Source organism: Scyliorhinus canicula, chromosome 3 (assembly GCF_902713615.1).
Source record: "Scyliorhinus canicula chromosome 3, sScyCan1.1, whole genome shotgun sequence".
In the NCBI taxonomy this organism is placed as follows: domain Eukaryota; kingdom Metazoa; phylum Chordata; class Chondrichthyes; order Carcharhiniformes; family Scyliorhinidae; genus Scyliorhinus; species Scyliorhinus canicula.
Window position 1 is genome coordinate 149,015,358 of NC_052148.1, and position 22,087 is coordinate 149,037,444.

General features: G+C 45.0%; 1 protein-coding gene across 2 annotated transcripts in view; it reads right to left on the bottom strand.

Annotated features, from left to right (window-relative positions):
* Positions 1 to 205: 205 nt before the first annotated feature.
* zcchc4 (zinc finger, CCHC domain containing 4) overlaps positions 206 to 22,087 on the bottom strand; it is a 101,718-nt gene continuing 79,836 nt past the window's right edge. Inside the window, exons 8-13 of one of the 2 annotated variants that reach the window (XM_038791467.1) lie at positions 21,101 to 21,198; positions 18,225 to 18,346; positions 16,798 to 16,873; positions 14,289 to 14,340; positions 12,488 to 12,632; positions 206 to 657 (exon numbers count right to left, since the gene is read on the bottom strand). In XM_038791467.1, the coding sequence (XP_038647395.1) occupies positions 465 to 657; positions 12,488 to 12,632; positions 14,289 to 14,340; positions 16,798 to 16,873; positions 18,225 to 18,346; positions 21,101 to 21,198 (686 nt within the window). In that variant the 3' untranslated portion in view covers positions 206 to 464. The remainder of the gene's footprint in view (positions 658 to 12,487; positions 12,633 to 14,288; positions 14,341 to 16,797; positions 16,874 to 18,224; positions 18,347 to 21,100; positions 21,199 to 22,087) is intronic. The other variant, XR_005460003.1, reaches the window with a different exon arrangement.

Consider the following 22,087-nt stretch of genomic DNA (forward strand, 5'->3'; position numbering starts at 1 on the left):
TTAATGGATTACTAGTCTCATGACACTACCACAATGCCACCATCGCCCCACACTTGGGAAACACAGTTGAAAAGAACTTTCATTCAAATCAAGTAAGACCACATATTTAGAAAAATGCGCTTTAATCTAAAAGTGCCTTTTCCGAATCGCTGTATGACTAAGGTGAGAACATAGACGACACAGGATTTCACACCAATGAATGAATGGTAGCTTTATATCCCTGACAACATTTCCAACGTTTTTAAAAATTCTCTGCACGAGTGTTCTCTGGTATGCGGATGGAATGTGGCTGCCAGATTAACAGGTTGAATATTGCATCAAACATATTGTGTAAACAAGGCACTGACATTGGAAAAGAGGTGATGGAAAGATATGCAAAGGTATACCTCGGCGGCCCCTAGATTCCTCAGGAAGAATTTAATTTGCTTGTGAAGGTAGACGTTAAGCAGTGCTCATCTCATCATCTAGCACTGCACAGTTTGTCCCCTACGCTTCTGTTTCTTCTTCCTCTTCAGTTTCCTTTTCAACTTTCCAGTTGCCCACTTCAGAGTTTTCCTCTTTCTGGCACTCACATTTTGGGCTTGTTTTTTACATTTGTTTGCAGTGGTCTTGTTATCTGTCTCCAAAAGTTTTCTTTTACGTGGCTTTGCCTCTTCACTGTGTACAAGACAAAAAATATAATGATAAAGTATCTAATAATAATCATCATCGTTTATTGTCACAAGTAGGCTTCAATGAAGTTACTGTGAAAAGCCCCTAGTCGCCACATTCCTAGCTTTAGGAATTCTAAATTGTAGTACATCGTCTGTCGCTGTAGGAACACCATATGCCACTAGGTGGTAGGGTGCGTTTCTGCAATAGTTGGTGCACAAAGCAGATTTCTGACCTCTGGCAATACTGATCACCTACTTCTCACAGGGAGGGAGGGAGAAGGCAGGTGAACCGCCTGGCACCAGAAGAGCGAGGGCAATGCCATCAAAGGCTTGGGAGAAGGCCATCTGCCCTTCTTTTCAGTCACACCCATGGAAAGATTAAAGACCTTCAACCTTCACACGTTTACCATCCTACTGCGGGAAAATGACAGATCTATAGTCTGTGAAGCCACGTAGGAATCATTTGCTTTTCTTCACGTCTGCACTAACAACAGAACAGATTATTGTTGAAATGGAAATATCGCGGGTTTATCAGGGAGCGAGACAACTGTGGAGACTGTACCACTTGTGCACTGAATCCACCAAATCCACCAAATAGGCAAACTCCGTGGCATTAATGTGAACCATGATTGATAGCTCCAAATTCAGATTTTGGACTGGACTCATGCAGACTCGGAATCAGAGAGATCAGGCGAACAGCCTAGTGCGAGGGACAGAGGAAGACAGCAGACAGAACAAAATGCAGACTTGTTTTATTCTTGCTCGTGAAACCTCTCTCAAGTACATCACTAATTGAAACTTACAACATTCTTAAAGGGCTAGACATGGTAGATGCAGAAAGGATATTCCCACTTACTGGGATGTTTAGAACCAGGGGCAGTCTCAGAATAAGAGGCAAGCCATTTATGACTGAGGTGAGGAGGAATTTCTTCACTCAGAGGATAGTGAATCTCCGGAATTCTTTAACCCAGACGTCTGTGGACATTTAGTCATTGACTATGTTCAAGAGATAAATAGACTTCTAGATACCAATGACATCAAGATGTATTGTCATATATCTGTGGAAATTGTCTTCAAGGTCAACAGGCCTTAAAGTAGACAGGCCAACAAGGGGCGAGGCCACATTGGATTTGGTACTGGGTAATGAACCGGGCCAGGTGTTAGATTTAGATGTAGGTGAGCACTTTGGTGATAGTGATCACAACTCGGTTATGTTTACTTTAGCAATGGGCAGGGATAGGTATATACCGCAAGGCAAGAATTATAGCTGGGGGAAAGGCAATTATGATGCTATTCGACAAGATTTAGGATGTATAGGATGGGGAAGGAAACTGCAGGGGATGGGTACAATCAAAATGTGGAGCTTTTTCAAGGAACAGCTACTGCGTGTCCTTGATAAGTATGTACCTGTCAGGCAGGGAGGAAGTTGTCGAGCAAGGGAACCGTGGTTTACTAAGGAAGTTGAAGCACTTGTCAAGAGGAAGAAGAAGGCTTATGTTAGGATGAGACATGAAGGCTCAGTTAGGGCACTTGAGAGTTACAAGTTAGCCAGGAAGGACCTAAAGGGAGAGTTAAGAAGAGCGAGGAGAGGACACGAAAAGTTCTTGGCGGATAGGATCAAGGAAAACCCTAAGGCTTTCTATAGGTATATCAGGAACAAAAGAATGACTAGAGTAAGATTAGGGCCAATCAAGGATAGTAGTGGAAAGTTGTGTGTGGAATCAGAGGAGATAGGGGAAGCGTTAAATGGATATTTTTCGTCAGTGTTTACAATGGAGAAAGACAATGTTGTCGAGGAGAACACTCAGTTTCAGTCGACCAGGCTAAATGGAATTGAGGTTCAAAAGGAGGAGGTGTTAGCAATTTTGGAAAATGTCAAAATAGATAAGTCCCCTGGGCCAGATGGGATTTATCCTAGGATTCTCTGGGAAGCCAGGGAGGAGATTGCAGAGCCTTTGTCCTTGATCTTTATGTCGTCTTTGTCGACAGGAATAGTGCCGGAAGACTGGAGGCTAGCAAATGTTGTCCCCTTGTTCAAGAAGGGGAGTAGAGACAACCCTGGTAATTATAGACCTGTGAGCCTTACTTCGGTTGTGGGTAAAATGTTGGAAAAGGTTATAAGAGATAGGGTTTATAATCATCTTGAAAAGAACAAGTTGATTAGCGATAGTCAACACGGTTTTGTGTTATCGTGGGACCAGGCAGGGGTGTCCCCTGTCCCCCCTGCTCTTTGCACTGGCGATTGAACCGCTGGCCATGGCGTTGAGGGAGTCAGGGAAGTGGAGGGGTCTGGTGCGGGGGGGGGAGGAGCACCGGGTATCGCTGTATGCAGACGACCTGCTGTTATATGTGGCGGACCCAGAGGGGGGAATGCCGGGGGTGATGGAACTGTTAGCAGAATTTGGGGGCTTCTCGGGCTATAAGCTGAACTTAGGAAAGAGCGAGGTATTTGTAGTGCACCCGGGAGATCAGGAGGAGGGAATTGGGAGGCTCCCCTTCAGGAGGGCAGTGAAGAGTTTCAGGTACCTGGGGGTGCAGGTGGCCAGGAGTTGGGGGGCTCTTCATAAGCTTAACTTCACCAGACTAGTGGAACAGATGGAGGAGGAATTTAAAAGGTGGGACATGGTGCCGCTATCGCTGGCGGGCAGAGTGCAATCCGTCAAAATGACGGTTCTCCCGAGGTTCTTGTTCCTCTTCCAGTGCTTGCCCATCTTTATCCCTAGGGCCTTTTTTAAAAGAGTGACCAGCAGCATCATGGGATTTGTTTGGGCGCATGGCACCCCAAGGGTGAAGAGGGTCTTCTTGGAGCGGAGTAGGGATGGGGGGGGGCTGGCGTTGCCCAACCTCTCGGGGTATTACTGGGCGGCCAACGTGTCGATGGTGCGTAAGTGGGTGATGGAGGGGGAGGGGGCAGCATGGAAACGGATGGAGAGAGCGTCCTGTGGGGATACAAGCCTGGGGGCCCTGGTAACGGCGCCGTGGCCGCTCCCTCCCACGAGGTATACCACGAGTCCGGTGGTGGCGGCTACCCTCAAGATTTGGGGGCAGTGGAGGCGACATAGGGGAGAAGTGGGGGGCTCGATGGAGGCTCCGTTAAGGGGGAACCATAGGTTCGTCCCGGGGAACATGGATGGGGGATTTCGGGGATGGTATAGAGCGGGCATTAGACAGCTGAAGGACCTGTTTATCGACGGAAGGTTTGCGAGCCTGGGGGAGTTGGAAGAGAAATTTGGGCTCCCGCCGGGAAACATGTTTAGATATCTGCAGGTAAAGGCATTTGCTAGACGGCAGGTGGAGGGATTCCCTGCGCTCCCCGCGAAGGGGGTGAGTGACAGGGTGCTCTCGGGGGTCTGGGTCGGGGAGGGGAAGATATCCGATATCTACAAGCTTATGCAGGAGAAGGAAGAGGCGTCAGTAGAGGAGCTGAAAACGAAGTGGGAGGGGGAACTGGGGGAACAGATCGAAGACGGGACATGGGCTGATGCCCTGGAGAGGGTAAATTCTTCCTCCTCGTGTGCGCGGCTTAGCCTCATCCAATTCAAGGTGCTGCATAGGGCCCACATGACTGGGACGAGGATGAATAGGTTCTTTGGGGGTGAAGATAGGTGTGCCAGGTGCTCGGGGAGTCCAGCGAACCATGCCCATATGTTCTGGGCATGCCCGGCATTGGAGGAGTTCTGGAAGGGGGTGGCGAGGACGGTGTCAAGGGTGGTGGGATCCAGGGTCAAGCCAGGATGGGGACTCGCGATCTTTGGGGTTGGGGTAGAGCCGGGAGTGCAGGAGGCGAAAGAGGCCGGTGTGCTGGCCTTTGCGTCCCTAGTAGCCCGGCGAAGGATTTTGCTACAGTGGAAGGACGCGAGGCCCCCAAGCGTGGAAACCTGGATCAATGACATGGCGGGCTTTATTAAGCTTGAGAAGGTTAAATTCGCCCTGAGAGGATCGGTGCAAGGGTTCTTTAAACGGTGGCAACCTTTCCTCGACTTTCTGGCTCAACGATAGGGTACTGGGACAGTAGCAGCAGCAACCCGGGGGGGGGGGGGGGGGGGGGGGGGGGGGGGGGGCGTTGATTATGTTAGGTTATTTTATTTAAATTTGATTTATCTAATTTTAATTTATGGTTAAGTTCTCTTGTTTGGGGGGGGGGGGGGAATGTGATACATGTGGTGTTACCGTATGGGGGGAATTGTGGGTGTTATGGGGCTGTTAGTTGCATATTACTGCTTTTTGCTATACTTTTTGTTATATTTTCTGCAAAAAATTCCAATAGAAAAATGGAAAAAAAAAAAAAAAAAAAAAACACGGTTTTGTGAAGGGTAGGTCATGCCTCACAAACCTTATTGAGTTTTTTGAGAAGGTGACCAAACAGGTGGATCAGGGTAAAGCTGTTGATGTGGTGTATATGGATTTCAGTAAGGCGTTTGATAAGGTTCCCCACGGTAGGCTATTGCAGAAAATAAGGAAGTATGGAATTGAAGGTGATTTAGCGGTTTGGATCAGTAATTGGCTAGCTGAAAGAAGACAGAGGGTGGTGGTTGATGGCAAATGTTCATCCTGGAGTTCAGTTACTAGTGGTGTACCGCAAGGATCTGTTTTGGGGCCACTGCTGTTTGTCATTTTTATAAATGACCTGGAAGATTGTGTAGAAGGATGGGTTAGTAAATTTGCAGATGACACGAAGGTCGGTGGAGTTGTGGATAGTGCTGAAGGATGTATCAGGATACAGAGGGACATAGATAAGCTGCAGAGCTGGGCTGAGAGGTGGCAGATGGAGTTTAATGCGGAAAAGTGTGAGGTGGTTCACTTGGAAGGAGTAACAGGAATGCAGAGTACTGGGCTAATGGCAAGATTCTTGGTAGTGTAGATGAACAGAGAGATCTCGGCATCCAGGTACATAAATCCCTGAAAGTTGCCACCCAGGTTAATAGGGTTGTTAAGAAGGCATATGGTGTGCTAGCCTTTATAAGCAGGGGGATTGAGTTTCGGAACCACAAGGTCATGCTGCAGCTGTACATAACTCTGGTGCGGCCGCACCTGGAGTACTGCGTGCAGTTCTGGTCACCACATTATAGGAAGGATGTGGAAGCTTTGGAAAGGGTTCAGAGGAGATTTACTAGGATGTTGCCTGGTATGGAGGGAAGGTCTTACGAGGAAAGGCTCAGGGAATTGAGGTTGTTTTCGTTAGAGAGGAGAAGGCTGAGAGGTGACTTAATAGAGACATATAAGATAGTCAGAGGGTTAGATAGGGTGGACAGTGAGAGTCTTTTTCCTCGGATGGTGATGACCAACACGAGGGGACATAGCTTTAAATTGAGGGGTGATAGATATAGGACAGATATCAGAGGCAGTTTCTTTACTCAGAGAGTAGTAGGGGTGTGGAACGCCCTGCCTGCAACAGTAGTAGACTCGCCAACTTTAAGGGCATTTAAGTGGTCGCTGGATAGACATATGGATGAAAATGGAATAGTGTAGGTCAGATAGGCTTCAGATGGTTTCACAGGTCGGCGCAACATCGAGGGCCGATGGGCCCGTACTGCGCTGTAGTGTTCTATGTTCTATGTTCTATGGTCGATGATCAGCCATGATCTAGTTGAATGGCAGAACAGGCACGAGGGGCTGAATGGCCTAAGTCCTGCTCCTTTGTTCCTATTGTAGTGCAAAAAAGGAAGACAGTCAATTCTGGTTTAATTTCAAGTCTCATGTAAGCACTCTTGGTGCAGTTAAAGGCGGTCGTGTGGAATTTGAACAAACCCAAGGCTGAATGAGATAAGACAATGTTAGTGATAAAAATTAACTGTCGATGGATAGAGGAAGTCAGCCATGATACCCCAAAACAATTAAATGTAAATCAGGTTATTTTGTTTGATTCCATTTAGATACATTGACACATGAGATAGCTGCAGCATAAACAGCCAAACCATAGATGCCTCATGTGGCACAGTCTCATCATATCAAAATGACACATTTTCAAGAGCGGAAATACACAAAAATCAACAAAGTTTAAGTTCTATGATAGATGTAATTTCAGGATTTAGGAGAACCTAATTAAGTGAGAATTATCAACAGTGAGTATAATGTAGGGGAAACGCAGGCTAAAATAGTAAACTGAAGAAGTTATGGAGTGATGCAGGTTACTGCAAATAATAGAGGATAAAACATGATTATAAGGATAAAACGACATTAAGGAAAAAAGGTACATCAAAGAGTACAAACGGATTAGTGCTGCATTTTCATATGCAAATGTAAAACATTAGAAATAAATTAATGGAACCAACTGCATTCATCTGAATATAAAGACAATGTTGGAAAGTGAGACTAACACGTAAATATTCCACCGACAAAATGTTCAAGGGAAAGAAGGAAAGAAGGAGGATGGTTAGATTATTAATTACAGCTTTGAAAAGGGGAGGTTTCATTGAAGTTCACATTCAGACAGTCTGTGTTGAACAAAGACATAGAATGGGATTTGTTGCTACACTGATAGTATACAATACAGTAAATAGTGAGGAAAATTGAGGTTGAGATTTATCGGCAATTTAGTGAGATTCGCAGTCGTAGCAGAGTTTTAACTGTGGGGAAATTTAACGATCCTAAGGTCGGCAGAAATAACATTTCTGAAAAGAAGTCTTCCCAGATAATATAGAATATAGAACAGTACAGCACAGAACAGGCCCTTCGGCCCTTGATGTTGTGCCGAGCAATGATCACCCAACTCAAACCCACGTATCCACCCTATACCCGTAACCCAACAACCCCCCCTTAACCTTACTTTTTAGGACACTACGGGCAATTTAGCATGGCCAATCCACGTAACCCGCACATCTTTGGACTGTGGGAGGAAACCGGAGCACCCGGAGGAAACCCACGCACACACGGGGAGGACGTGCAGACTCCACACAGACAGTGACCCAGCCGGGAATCGAACCTGGGACCCTGGAGCTGTGAAGCATTTATGCTAACCACCATGCTACCATGCTGCCTATGCTATCTAACTATGTTGGATGTCCAAATGTTAGATCTGAATCTGGGTAACAGAGCAAGATAAGTATCTAGCAGAACACCTGGGAAATAGTGACAATGTATGGGATTCTCTGAACCCCCGCCGGGTCGGAGAATCGCCCGGGGCCAGCGTCAATCCTGCCCCTGCCGTGTCCCGAATTCTCCGCCACCAGAGATTTGGTAGGGGTGGGAATCAGGCCCAAAACACCTACCTGACCGGTGGGATTGGCGGCGCGGGTGGGCTCTGGGGTCCTGGGGGGGGCGCGTGGGACGTTCTGGCCCCAGGGGGTGCCCCCATGGTGGCCTGGCCCGCGATCGGGGCCCACCGATCAGCGGGCAGGCCTGTGCCGTGGGGGCACTCTTTTTCTTCCGCCTTCGCCATGGTCTTCACCATGGCGGAGGCGGAAGAGACCTCCTCCGTCCAAAGATGCGGATGTCTCCGCACCTTTTGGGGCCAGGCCCTCACACTGAGGGGCTCGGCCCGCGCTGGAATGGTTGCCGCTCCGCCGGCCGGCTAAGTCCTTTAGGCCCCGTCTGGCGTGGCGCCAAAGGCCGTTCACGCCAGCCGGCGGAGTGGCAACCATTCCGGCGCGGGCCTAGCCCCTCAATGTGAGGGCCTGGCCCCGAAAGGTGCGGAAACGTCCGCATCTTTGCGGCGGCCCGACGCCGGAGTGGTTCACGCCACTCCAATACGCCGGGACCCCTCGCCCCGCCGAGTAGGGGAGAATCCCAGCCCATATCCTAATTATGCTCACATTGTCAACAGTAAAAAAAAAGACGGGGAGCGGGATTCTCCGTCCCTCTGCACCCGATTTCTGGTGCGGCGCGCCCCTGGGATTCTCCATCTCGCCAATGGGGTTTCCTATTGTGGGCAGTCACTCGCCGTTGGGAAATCCCCAGGCTGCCAGCAAAATGGAGAACGCTGACAGCGGAGAATCCAGCCCAGGAACTTTGAACTTGAAATTTCCCAACTTCAGTGAGATGAAAAGCAATCTGGCTCTGAAAATGGCATATCAAATCATTGAAACAGAGAAGGCTAAGAGATTTAATAAATGTTTTTTTTTTTAAAGTAGGAGGTGTTTTAATAGAGTAAATAGGAAAATACTATTTCCTCTATTTGTGAGATCAGTGGGTCAGCAACTTAAAATGGCCGTGTAACGTGACAGAAAATTAAAGCTTTCTTCACACAGAGGGTTAATGCTTTGCTACAGGGAATATTTGAGGTGGAGGGTAATGCTTCTTCTAAGGAAAAATTGGATAATTATTTGTAGCAGAGGAAGATACAAGTTATAGGAGGAAAACAAAACAACAGGATTAGTTTTGGATTGTCGTAGCAAAGAGTTGACACAGACATAATGAGCCTCTCACCACACTTCAGACTTCTGTGATTCTTTGAATTGTGAGATGAATACATATAGATATATAATTTGGATCTTCCCATAAGTAAGCAGTGAGGTTGCAGCAAAAGGGAAATTTTTTTATTGAGGTATATGAGAAATATAGGACAGTGCAGAACAATACAGAGAATATAAAAACATAAAAATGGGGAATAAGGAGAGACATTAGGAAAGCTAATAAGTTATCTAAAAGAGAATTGTACATACAAAATAAGAGGACAGTTAAAGAAAGGCTAGGATTACTTTGAGATGAACAGGGATATCATATACCTGAACGTGATGCAATAGTGAAGATGATGTTCAGTTAAGGATCGATGGTTGTGCTTATTTATTTTTTCCAAAAATAAACGGCTTGTAGGGCTACCCAAAGAGGATGTGAAAAGCCACTATTAAAGATAAATATTCAAAACAAAACTTCTAACAAATTAAAAGAATTAACCATGATTTTACAGTTGTAGACTGGAATAGTGTCAAAAGGTGGCAAAAATAATTAGGTTCAGAAAAGCAAAAATACATCGGTATGACACACCTAGAATATGGTTGGTAGAAACATAAGAATTCTTGGGTTAATCAGGGCTAAATTCTTTAAAATAAATTTAGAGCACTCAATTTTTCCCCCCAATTAAGGGGCAATTTAGCCGATCCACCTACCCTGCACATCCTTTTGGGTTGTGGGAGTGAGACCCACGCAGACACAGGGAGAATGTGCAAACTCCACACGCACAGTGACCCGGGTCATCGACGAAATCAGGGTTAATTTTAACGTATTAGTAAAAGGCAATTGTATTTGAAATTGATTTCTTTTGAAGCGAAGTGCATAGAAAAGGGTAGGGCGTGTATAGATTTTCATAAGGCATTTGATAAGATGTCACATAAGGAACTTGATGTGAAAACAAAGCTGTGTTGTATTCAAGGAAATGAAGTGTATGGATAGAGAGATAGGGGATTAGAGAGCAAAAGGTAGGGCTAAATGGATATTCGTCAGACTAATGGGGTGTGGATAATTGATTGCCATGGGAGGGGTGTGTTGGGTTCTTTTTAGTTCACAATATTAATCATTCAGAATTAGGCAGGCAAAGAATTGTTCTGGCGAAAATAAATTACAAGGCATGACAAACTAAGGAAGAGTGAAGGACATTAGAGGACAGGCATAAACATGAATTAGGCCACGTTAGAGCGAATCTAATGGGCAGAGCAAAGATATTGGGAAGAGTAAAAAATATGTTCACTTGGTTGCTGTAAGCTATCACACTCAGTACAACGAGAGATAAAACTATTTGGTTTACTATGTCACAGTCAGTCATTTGCTTGTGAACAATGGGACAAAAGGGAATCATAGAAAATAGGAGCATGAGGCCATTCTTTCCTCCGGAGTCTGCTCAGCCATTCATTATGATCGTGGGTGATTATCCAACTCATAACCGTTTCCCCCCCATATCTTTTCATCCCTTTATTCCCATCTATATCTAACTCCTTCAAAGCATACGGGGCGGGATTCTCTCATCCCGGGGTTGGGCAGGAGAATCGCCGGGACGGACATGAATCGCGCTACGCTACCCCAACACCATTAGCTCTACGTGCCCCCCCCCCCCCCCCTACCCCTGTGACTCTCCGTCTGGGATGGGCCAAGCGGCCACGCCAAAAAAAAACGAATCCCGTCGGCGTCGTTCACACCTGCCCTTACCCGGTGGGACCTCGGCGTGGATCCATCCAGGGGCAGCCTGGTGGGGGAGGGGGGGCCCGATCGGGGCCCACCGATCGACGGGCCAGCCTCTCGGGCTGGAGGCATCTTTTGTTCCGCGCCGGCCCCTGTAGCCCGATGCCACATTGCGTCGGGGCCAGCGCGGATAAGGGAGCCACTGCACATGCGTGCCTGTCCCACTGCGCATGCGCAGACACCGCGGCACCCACCTGACGCCGGGGATTGGCAGCTGGAGCGGCGTGAGTCGCTCCAGTGCCGTGCTGGCCCCCTGTAGGGGTCAGAATCGCTGCCCCTGAGGCCATGTTGACTTAGTCGAAAAACGCAACGGCGCAATGGTCTACCCCTGGTTCTGGACTACTCGCTATCGGGAACATCCTTCCTGCACCTATCCTGCCCATTCTTATTAGAAATTTTTAGGTTTCTTGGAGATATCCCCCCCACTTCTTTTAAACTCCACTGAGTATAATCCAAGCCGACTCAATCTTATACACAGTCCCACCATCCCTGGGATCAGTCTGGTAAACCTTCTCTGCACTCCCTATATAGCAAGAGCATCCTTCCTCAGAAAAGGAGACCAAAACTGCGCCCAATATTCCAGATGTGGTCTCAGCAAGTCCATGAATGCAGCAAGACATCCCTACTTCGGTACTCGAATCCTCTCGCTATCAAGACCAACATACCATTTTCTATCTTCACCACCTGCTGCATCTGCATAAATACTTTCAGCGGCTGATGTACAAGGACACCCATGTCTCGTTGCACATTCCCCACTCCCAATCTATAGCAATTCAGATAATAATCTGCCTTCTTGTTTTTGCTACCAAAGTGGATCACCTCACATTTATCCACATTATACTGCCATGTATTTGTCCACTCACTAAACCTGTCCAAATCACACTGAAGCATCTCCATGTCATACTTACAGCTCACCCTCTCATCTGGCTTTGTGTCACTTGCAAATTTAGAGATATCACAGAATCACTACAGTGCAGGAGGAGGCCATTCAGCCCTTCAAGTCTGCACTGACCCTCTGAAAGTGCACCTTACATTGGCCCCCACCCTATCCCCATAACCCATTAACCCCACCTAACCTTTTGGACATTATGGGACAATTTAGCATGGCCAATCCACACAACCCGCAGATATCTTTCCACTGTGTGGGATGAAACAGGAGCACCCGGAGGAAACCCAATGCAGACACAGAATATCCATTTATTTCCAATTGAGGGGCAATTTAGCGTGGCCAATTCACCTATCCTGCACATCTTTTTCGGTCATGAGGGTGAGACCCATGCAGACATGGGGAGAATGTGCACCTGCCACTGATCCTTGTGGTGTCCATTTGTCACTGCCTGCCACTTGGAAAAAGACCCATTTATTCCTACTCTTGTTTCCTGTCTTCCAACCAGTTTTCTATTCATCTCAATGCACCACCCCCAATCCAAAGCGCTTTAATTTTACATGTTAATCTCTTATGTGGGGCCTTGTCAAAAGCCTCCTGCAAGTCCAAATAAGCCATATCCATGCCCCCTCCACCCCCCGCATCAATTCTAATAGTTACTTCCTTGAAGAATTCCAGTAAATTTGTTGAGCATGATTTCCCTTTTGTTAGTCCATGCTGACTCTGTCCGACTCTGCCACTGTTTTCCGATTGCTCTGCTATCAAACTTGCATTAATTAGATCAAAAAGTTGATTCGCATTTCATGAAAAAGTTTTTCAATTGATGTGTTAAACTCACATAGTGGTCCTGTTTGGGAATGCTGACTGAGGACATTCCCTGCGTTTGTGCTCAGTGCTTCCACATGTAAAACATCCATCTCCGGCTATCCCGCATGTATGTTCCTGAAGGACACAACGACAGCAGGTGTCACAGTGAATCCACGCTGGAAAACACAATTATTTCTTAGGTTAATATCAATCTGTACTTTTGGTTTCTTTTATTGTTTTGACAGCACAGGCAGTGCCATATTTGAATTCTGAAACAACAAATAGATTCAGACTTCTTTAACAAGTGCCTGCTTTTCCACGGCAGGAATTGTTTTAATGCAGAAAACTGGACCGTGTACTCAGAATTTCAATTGTTGGAACAGCAGAATGAAAGAACCGGAATTCAATCTCCTTTGCAGAATTTCAACATTGAATAAATATTATTACGATTTGAATTGTAAATAAATCTTATTAAAAGCATTATATTAAAAAATAAACTCTGACCTGCAGGCCAAAATATTTTTAAAAATTAATTCCACATCGCAAACCATTGTCTTGGTTTTAACTGAAATACTACATTTCCAGGAATATCTTTCCTCAAGGCAGCACCGTAGCATCGTGGTTAGCACAAATGCTTCACAGCTCCAGGGTCCCAGGTTCGATTCCGGCTTGGGTCACTGTCTGTGCGGAGTCTGCACATCCTCCCCGTGTGTGCGTGGGTTTCCTCCGGGTGCTCTGGTTTCCTCCCACAGTCCAAAGATGTGCAGGTTAGGTGGATTGGCCATGATAAATTGCCCTCAGTGTTGGGTGGGGTTACTGGGTAATGGGGATAGGGTGGAGGTGTTGACCTTGGGTAGGGTGCTCGTTCCAAGAGCCGGTGCAGACTCGATGGGCCGAATGGCCTCCTTCTGCACTGTAAGCTCTATGAAAGAGAACAAACAAGAACATCCCCAGAATATTCCCACTCTTGATTCTTAGCTGGCATAGATCACCTTGATACACCGCATTCCCATTTCCTACGAAAGTGGTCAGCACTGCTGCCTCACAGCGCCAGGGACCCGGGTTCAATTCCAGCCTTGGGTTACAGTCTGTGTGGAATTTGCATACACTCGCCATATCTGCATGGATTTCCTCCTGGTGCTCTGGTTTCCTTCCACAGTCCAAAGAAGTGCAGGTTAGGTGGACTGGCTATGCTGAATTGACTCTTAGTGTCCAGGGATGTGCAGGTTCAGTGGGGTTACGGGGAATAGGGCAGGGGAGTGGGCCTTGTTAGGGTGCTCTTTCAGAGGGTCGGTGCAGACTCGATGGGCCAAATGGCCTCCTTCTGCACTGCAGGGATTCTATGATTCTTTGAAATAATTAGAGAAATGCATTTAAAATATACACTAAAGTAAAATATGATTAGCTTCTGTCATTTGCTTCAATTTAGTGCAAACATTTTACCTGGTTCTCATCTATCGAGACCTCATTGTACCCATGTTTTAACCATCCCATAAAGTAAAATTATAAATATCCTGTTAGCTTACTGTCATGGTTTTCCCCTGAAGGCCAGGTGATTGCTTTGAGCATCATACATTCAAGGAAATCTGGATAATATATATTTGTCAATGTTGCTGACCCCATCCTGTACTATATTGTGCCTATTTTCCAGAATAATATGAAATAAATATTATAGGTAAAGTTCCCCTAGCATTGGTCTCAACATCTGCACTACCAATGCGTTAGTGTCATTTTTGTGGATTAAATATTCTTGTACATTGACTGCCTGCACATCTAGTCAACGGACCCTGGAAACAGTAACACAGTGTAACTGCCTAATGAGTTCTACTCACATGGTTTTACGCATCTGTTGCAGGTCTGACAGTGTTTCCATTGCCTGCCATCCTAATAGGAATATAAAACAGCGTTAAGCTAAACCAGAAACTTCAGAGAAAATACATTTTATTATGGGTTATCATTTACATTCCCCAATACAAACAGCCGGCACAGTGGTTAGCACTGCTGCCTCACAGCACGGATGACCCGGGTTTGATCCAAGCTCCGGGTCACTGTCCTTGTGGAGTCTGTACATTTTCCCCGTGTCTGTGTGGGTCTCACCCCACAACCCAAAAGGTGTGCAGGGTAGGTGGATTGGCCACGCTAAATTACTCTCTCATTGGAAAAAAATAATGGGGCACTCTAGATTTATTTTTAAAAATACATTCTCCAATAAAAGATTAAAAGTGGTGAGGAAATGACCACACCGAGAAAGGTCCTTCAAATATACCAGTTCTATGATCAATCTCTCTTTATTTCAAATACAGTCATCTCAAGACCGTGTCACCAACACCTCTGTTTCTTTGTCGAAGATTCCTTGTCCCACACACCTCAAGCCCCAATTAAATTGATTGCCAATCATTCCAAACTGTCTCCTGTGTCATTTTGAAGATAGAAGCTGAGATATGAAACCTTGCCTTCAAGAGAGTATTTTCTAATTTTCTCTCCCTTTTTGCGGCAAGTTACTTCCCTCTGGTCTTTGGTACAAACTGACAACAGCGTATACAAATTTGGGAAAGGTGTGCATGGAAGGCAGCAAGTACAAATCCACAAATCATGGACTGGGTGCGGGGGTCACTGGGAAAGACTCTCTCATTGAAGAGAAACATCTCATCAGTAAGCAGAGGCCATAGTCAGCACCAAAAGCAATTTTCCAGGCAATGAACATGCACTCAAAAGAAACTAAAGGATATCTGCATAAAAATTCAGCCCATAGTTGCTAAAAACACAACTTCACAATATACAACAAGCACAACAACTTTTATTTATATAGCTCCTTTATGGTGACAGAATGTCCCAGGGTTCTGCACAACAGTTATTAAATAACATTTATCAAGCCACATGTGGAGATATATGGGCAAGTGACCAAAATCCTGGTCAATGAGGTAGGTTTTAAGGAGCATTACAATGAAGGGAAGTGAGGTCAAGATGTGAAGAAGTTTTGAACACTGCCACCAGTGATGAAGCGATTAAAACTATGGATGCTCAAGGAGCGACAATTAGATAAGCGCAGATACCATGAAGGGTTGTGGGACTGGAGGAGATTACAGAGACAGGGAGGTGCCAGGTCGTGGAGGTGTTTGAAAGGGCAGCACAGTGGCGCAGTGGTAGCACTGCAGTCTCATGGTGCCAAGGTCCCAGGTTCGATCCAGGCTCTGGGTCACATTCTCCCCGTGTTTGCGTGGGTTTCACCCCCACAACCCAAAGATATGCAGGGTAGGTGGATTGGCTACGCTAAATTGCCCCTTAATTGGAAAAAGTGAATTGGTTACGCAAAATTTTTTTTTAAAAATGGAGGCGTTTGAATGTAAGGATACAAATTTTAAGATCGAGCTGTTGCTTACCCGGCAACCAACGTAGATTAATGAGAACAGGGGTGAATAGCACTTGGTGCTGGGACATGGGCAGCAGAGCTTTGGATAACCTCAAATTTACAGATTATAACATGGGAGGCCAGACAGGAATGCATTGGAATGAGGGTTACAGCACTGGTTCAGTGTAGGCAGGGGCAGATTTGGGCAATATTATGGAGGTGGAAATAGGTGGCCTTAAGAGAATAAGTGGTCGGAAGCACATGTTGGGATGGCAGGGTGGCTAGCACTGCTGCCTCACAGTGCCAGACCGGGTTCAATTCCAACCTCGGTGACTTGCCTGTGTGGAATTTGGACATTCTTCCCGTGTCTGCATTCTGTGTGGGTTTCCTCTGGGTGCTCCGGTTTCCTCCCACATTCCAAAGATATGCAGGTTAGGTGAATTGGCCATGCTTAATTTTCCCCAGATGGGGTAATGGAAATAGGACCGGGGTTTGGGCCTAGGGTAGGGTGCTCTTTCAGAGGGTCAGTGCAGACTCGATGGGCCAAATGGCCTCCTCTGCACTGTAGAAATTCTATGAATATAACACCAACACTTAACAGTTTGGTTCAGTCTCAGGTAGTTGCTAGAGAGACAGAATGGGACTTCAACCTTCTCAATATTTAATTGGAGGAAATTTCTGCTCATCCAGTACCAGTTGTGAAGCATGCTGGATATAGTAAGAAGTCTTACAACACCAGGTACAGTCCAACAGGTGTGTTTCGAATCACTAGCTTTCGGAGCACAGCTCCTTCATCAGGCGAGTCGCCTGGTGGTGCAGGTCAGTCCTGTAGCACCATTTAGCGTTTCCAAGGCAGTTATCAAAGAACTTTGGGGGCTTCTCAAATATTTTGCTTCATTTGCTGGAATAATTTACCAGAATGGTGCGATATGTCAAATCATTTGTCAATTGCCTCCAATCTGGTGGGGCACAAGAAAACAAAACATGCTTACTTTCGATGTGCAGGCGTTGCATTTCTCACAGTGTCTGTTTGCTGAGGATATATATCGCTGGCAAAGTGAACAGAACCTAGAGGAAAAGACTGGAATTTGTAAAAGTGCAATTTAAAAGCCAGGGAATATGCATTTGTGTTTCTAAATGGAAAACTGCTTCACCAACCTGAGCAAATTATAAAGATTGAATTACTTGATTAAAGTTAACTACCAACCTATAAAGTAAGTGAGTCACGCAAAGATAGAAAACACTGACTGAAGTAGATACAGTGTCATGACAGTCCCAAATTATATGCTGTTGTATTTTGTAAAAGATAATATATACACACACGCTGCAAGGGGATTGGAGTACAGGAATAAAGAAATCTTGCTACAATTGTACAGGGCTTTAATGAGACTACATCTAGAATACAGTGTGCAGTTTTGGTTTCCATATTTAAGAAAGGATATATTGGCATTGGAGGCAGTATTGCAAAGGTTCACTGAATCAATCACTGGGATGAGATGCTGAGTAAATTGGGCCTATGTTCTCTGGAGATATGAAGCATTAGAGGTCACCTCATTGAAACAAACAAGATTCTGTAGGATCTTGACAAGATAGACATGAAGAGATGGTTTCTGCCCGTCAGGTAATCTAAAATACAGAGAGGCGGCTTCAGGATAAAGGGCCGATCATTTAGGACTGAGATTAGGAGAAATTACTTCATTCAAAAGGTTGTGAGACGTTGCAATTCTCTACCTCCTTGGGTTGTGGATGCTCCATGGTAGAATATATTTAAGGCTGAGAGAGACAGATCATTGGTATGACAGGGAATCAAGGGATATGGGGAGTGGGCAGGAAAATGGATTTGAAGTTCAAGATGAGCATGATCATATTAAATGACAGAGCAGACTTGATGGACCATGTGGTCTTCTCCTACTAGTTCTCTGTTCTTGAGAATGTCTTCCTCTCTGATTCTTGGTTTATTTCCCATGACATCAGTTCAGAGCAGGTCAAAGATGTGCAGGTTAGGTAGATTGATCATGTTAAACTTCCCCTTCTTGTACAAGAATGTGCAGATTAGGTTACGGGATAGGGTGGGGTGGAAGGGGGAGTGGACCTGGGTCGGGTGTTCTTTCGGAGGGTGGATGTAAACTTGATGGGTCGAATGGCCTCCTTCTGCATTGTAGCACTCAAGGATTCTATGTTGAGGACATGTTGAGATTTTTCTGGGAGGTTGGGAAGCTGCAGTCCTGATATTCATTACACTGAATGGAACATAAAGCACATAGTTGCATTCCCTGATGACTTATTGTAAAACATTTGCGATGAGAGCTATTTTACTCAGTTTGTCACTTTGATTGAGGATATTTCAAGTTAAAGGAATTTTATTAGAACACGGAAACATTTTCACCAGGTGACATGCTTATATAATGCATGAACTTACCTGTACCCTTCTTCTGCAGGCAAAATAATGTCTTTAGGAGGAAGATTGGTAAATATCCGCACAGGAGATTGTTTTCGACCAGTGTTTCCATGCTTGTATAATGCATGGTTATCATAATCCACCTGAAATCAAAATCATTATTGTTGATTATCTGCTACCATCTATTCTTTCAGCTGATATGGCTCCAGATGTGCACTAGCTACAAACTGTAAATCCCCCACTGGCAAATCAATAAATATATTATTTACAGATCACGGATTCCTTGAAACTAAATTCATGGCACATCATCTCATCTTTCAGCCTTGGCTCAGTTTAAACTTTGCTGTTGTAATGCCCTTAAAAAAAACTATTCAAAATCTACATAAAGTAAATTCTAAGAAACAGTAGATTGTCTCACATTGCCAAACAAAGACTCTATTTGGCTGTGTTGTTTTCAAAAAAACAGCAAGCTGACTCCTGCAAAAGAATGTTGACGGAAAACATTCTACCGTTTCCATCACATTTCTTCCATCTTTACAGCCAGGTACAAATGACTTGGTTACTACCCGCCAGCCACGCAGTTGCTACCTCAGTTTTTAAACCAGAGGGAGACCCTACGGTCGCAGAAACACTTTGCTTTGATAGATATACCATCTGTATTCGGTCTCCAGCCCAGAATGAAAAGCTGCCCGCATGTAGCACTCTATGAAATTAAACAATTAGTCAATTTTTCTGACTCCTGCTACAGCTTTCCCTGTTAAGAGCACACTAGTCTTTTAAAAGCTGCTCCTGTCTTGTAATCCCTAGCATCAAGAGTGTGCCTCAGGGCACATTTGCGAAATAATCTCTCGTAGCTATGTAGAAATTCCAGTTCTTCCCACGTACTCTAAAAGGCAACGTGACAAGTGGCCTAACCCGAGCTACCAGGTTTAGAACAACAATTTAGCCTCAAGCTCTGCGCATGAAGAACGGGTGCAGTGCTCAACAGAAAGCCAATATTTTCAGGGGAGAAAAGGCAAAAAGACAATTAGCACGAAAAATCTATTTCTGCTACATTAAACTTCCTGAGAGAGCCGCAGCTCAAAACTGTCGTGAATTCAGCAACATCTGGGAATTTCACTTGAAAGGGCCAAATTTACAGTTGATATGAAAACATGAACATCTCAGCCCCATTTCTAGGAGCTTAATCAAAACAGGTGTTCGTAGCACAGGCACCACACATGGGTGCTCACCAATCCTGCAATATTTTGGAACTGGTTATAGGAAGGAGTTAAAAGCTTTACCATGAAGCAATAGGCTGCTAAAGCCCTACCAGCCTGAGGCAAACATTATTTAAACCACATTATAACATTATCTTAGTTGATTACAATTTTCCAAGAATGCCTATCTCCTAATCCCAATGTGGAGAGCAGCAGACGGCAGTGAGATTTCAAGTGGTTGAAGGCCCATCAGGAAAAGGTCCCGGGCCCAAAAGCTCGCGATGGGAGGTAAACAGTCATCATTTGAGAAATGGAAAAAAATGCTGAGCGTGGAAGCGGCAAAGTTTCCTTGTGAGGCCCCAAAGCAGTATTACTGATCCTCCTGGCCCACAAAAGGAACCATTAAAGATTTACATAAATTTACTTTGTTTGGCATCTTCTGGCACTGAGTCATTCTGAAATCAGTCTACACAGTTGCAAATAGTTTTGTATGCCACTTCACAGACTGCAGTTAAAATGGCAGGGTGAACAGACTCTGCACCATGCTGCTCAAAAAGACCCTAGTGCATCCAACATTTACATGAGAAACTCATATAAATTTGCAAAATTGAACAAGGGCTGGTCACACGTTCATTAACATATTATAAACATTGCATGGGCGGCACGGTAGCACAGTTGCTTCACAGCAAAAGGGTCCTGGGTTTGATTCGCGGCTTGGGTCATTGTCTGCATGTTCGCCCCGTGTCTGCGTGGGTTTCCTCCGGGAGCTCCGGTGTCCTCCCACAAGTCCTGAAAGACATGCCTGTTAGGTGAATTGGACATCCTGAATTCTCCCTCAGTGTACCAGAACAGGTGCTGGAGTGTGGCAATGAAGGGATATTCACAGTAACTTCATTGCAGTGTTAATGTAAGCCTACTTGTGACAATAATAAAGATTATTATGACTGGATGCCCCAAAACTATCCTTGTTTGGTACGTCTGGACAAAATATCCTAGGCCAGAATTTAGAAACCTTGCTTGACTGATGCATACAAATTGTGGCTTGAAAGACTTCTTTAAGAGGTACTTTCTCAGTGCAGAGCAGTGACAGTGCAAGTCCAGGCTCTGAAATACAAAACAATGTCAAAACAGTTCTCTTTCACAGCTCGGAATTCCAGGCTTGCAATGAGAGCACTTCCTCTCACTACCCCCACAATACCCTCTCCAATCGTCAAGAGCATGACCAAGGGCTAATCTATATGGTCGTTCTGAAGTAAAAGGTTAAGAAATGCAGGGAGGTAAACACTGCTCTATTCCTCAGTCCGATTGCCCAAATGGGATATAAACATAATAGCATCAGACTGAATGGCATATCACGTGTGTCTCCGTTTGATGTCCATTCACAATAACCAGACTATTGCACTGGGGCAAAGTTTGACAGTTTCCTCACCTGGCTGTTTAATGGTCCGGCAAATGAACTTCAAGCTCCCCTGTTCAGGAAGAACCATCAGTTTTCCCACCGAAATAAGCTCAGCCCATCTAGGGCTACATGTTTACTCATCTCTACCTCAGCTTATTTGAACCATATCAGAAAACACCACTTGCAAAGTAACATGTTGCAATTTGTGTGCTGATCTAACTTTAAACTTGGATTGAATCACAATGAAGTATAACATTTGCAGTTAGTGGGATCGCCAAACATACGGAGAAGCTGCTCACCTGGTAATCCAGCATGCTCAAAGATGGGAAACATCGCAGAATGCGAGGTTCAAAAAAGTATGGGAAAATCCAAAATATTGGCAACTCCGCATCATCAACTGAATGAAAACAAAACATAATTAGAAGGTATTAAAGTACCAACTTCCTCAGAATGAGAACAAAATAAGAACTGCCATTTACATACATCGCTGCAAATTCTTCCCCCTTTTAAAAAAAATCTGAACAAATAAAACAAAAGTCGAACCAGAAATGATAGCAGTTGCCATGCATTCTCAGAGTTGGGAAACCTTGTGCTCTCGGGTAAGGCTCAGAGGAGTAAATTATGAAGACAGGCGATATTCCTTAAATAGAGGGGATTGAGCGGCAATTTGATAGAGGTTAAAATGATATTAAAATTTATCTTTTGAAGGGTAAAAAGCCAGGCAGGAGAAGAGGAGAATTTATTTTTTTGAAGTAAGTTCATATGATTTGTAATGCATTGCCTGTGAGGGTGGCAGAAGCAGATTCAACAGTAACCTTCAAAAGGCAACTGCATCAATGCTTGGAAAGGAAAAATCTTCAGGATACTGGGAACAGCACAGAGAGTGGGACTAATTCATAATTCTTTCACTATCTATCCACATAAACCCATACCAGGGTAAAGGTTTGAAACAGGTAGCATTGCCGTGACTATCTCAACATAGGAATCAAGGCATTCCGATTAGCTCAGGTTGTACTAAACTACCTGGAGGGGAACCCACTACAGATCCGCAAACCAGACCCTCTTTAAAAACACTCACATTTCAGTGTAAAAAGGTTAATTTTACCTGCTTTTACACTGGTGTTGAATTTATTCTGATCCCAGAAGGCAGGCACTCGGCTGTCAGCACCCACCATTTAAGGTGCTATATCCTATTGTCTCATTGGCTGGCAAACTCACAGACCGATAAGAAAAACTATGTTAACAAGTCTACCATCAAGATGAAGCAAGCAAGACTGAGAAATGTA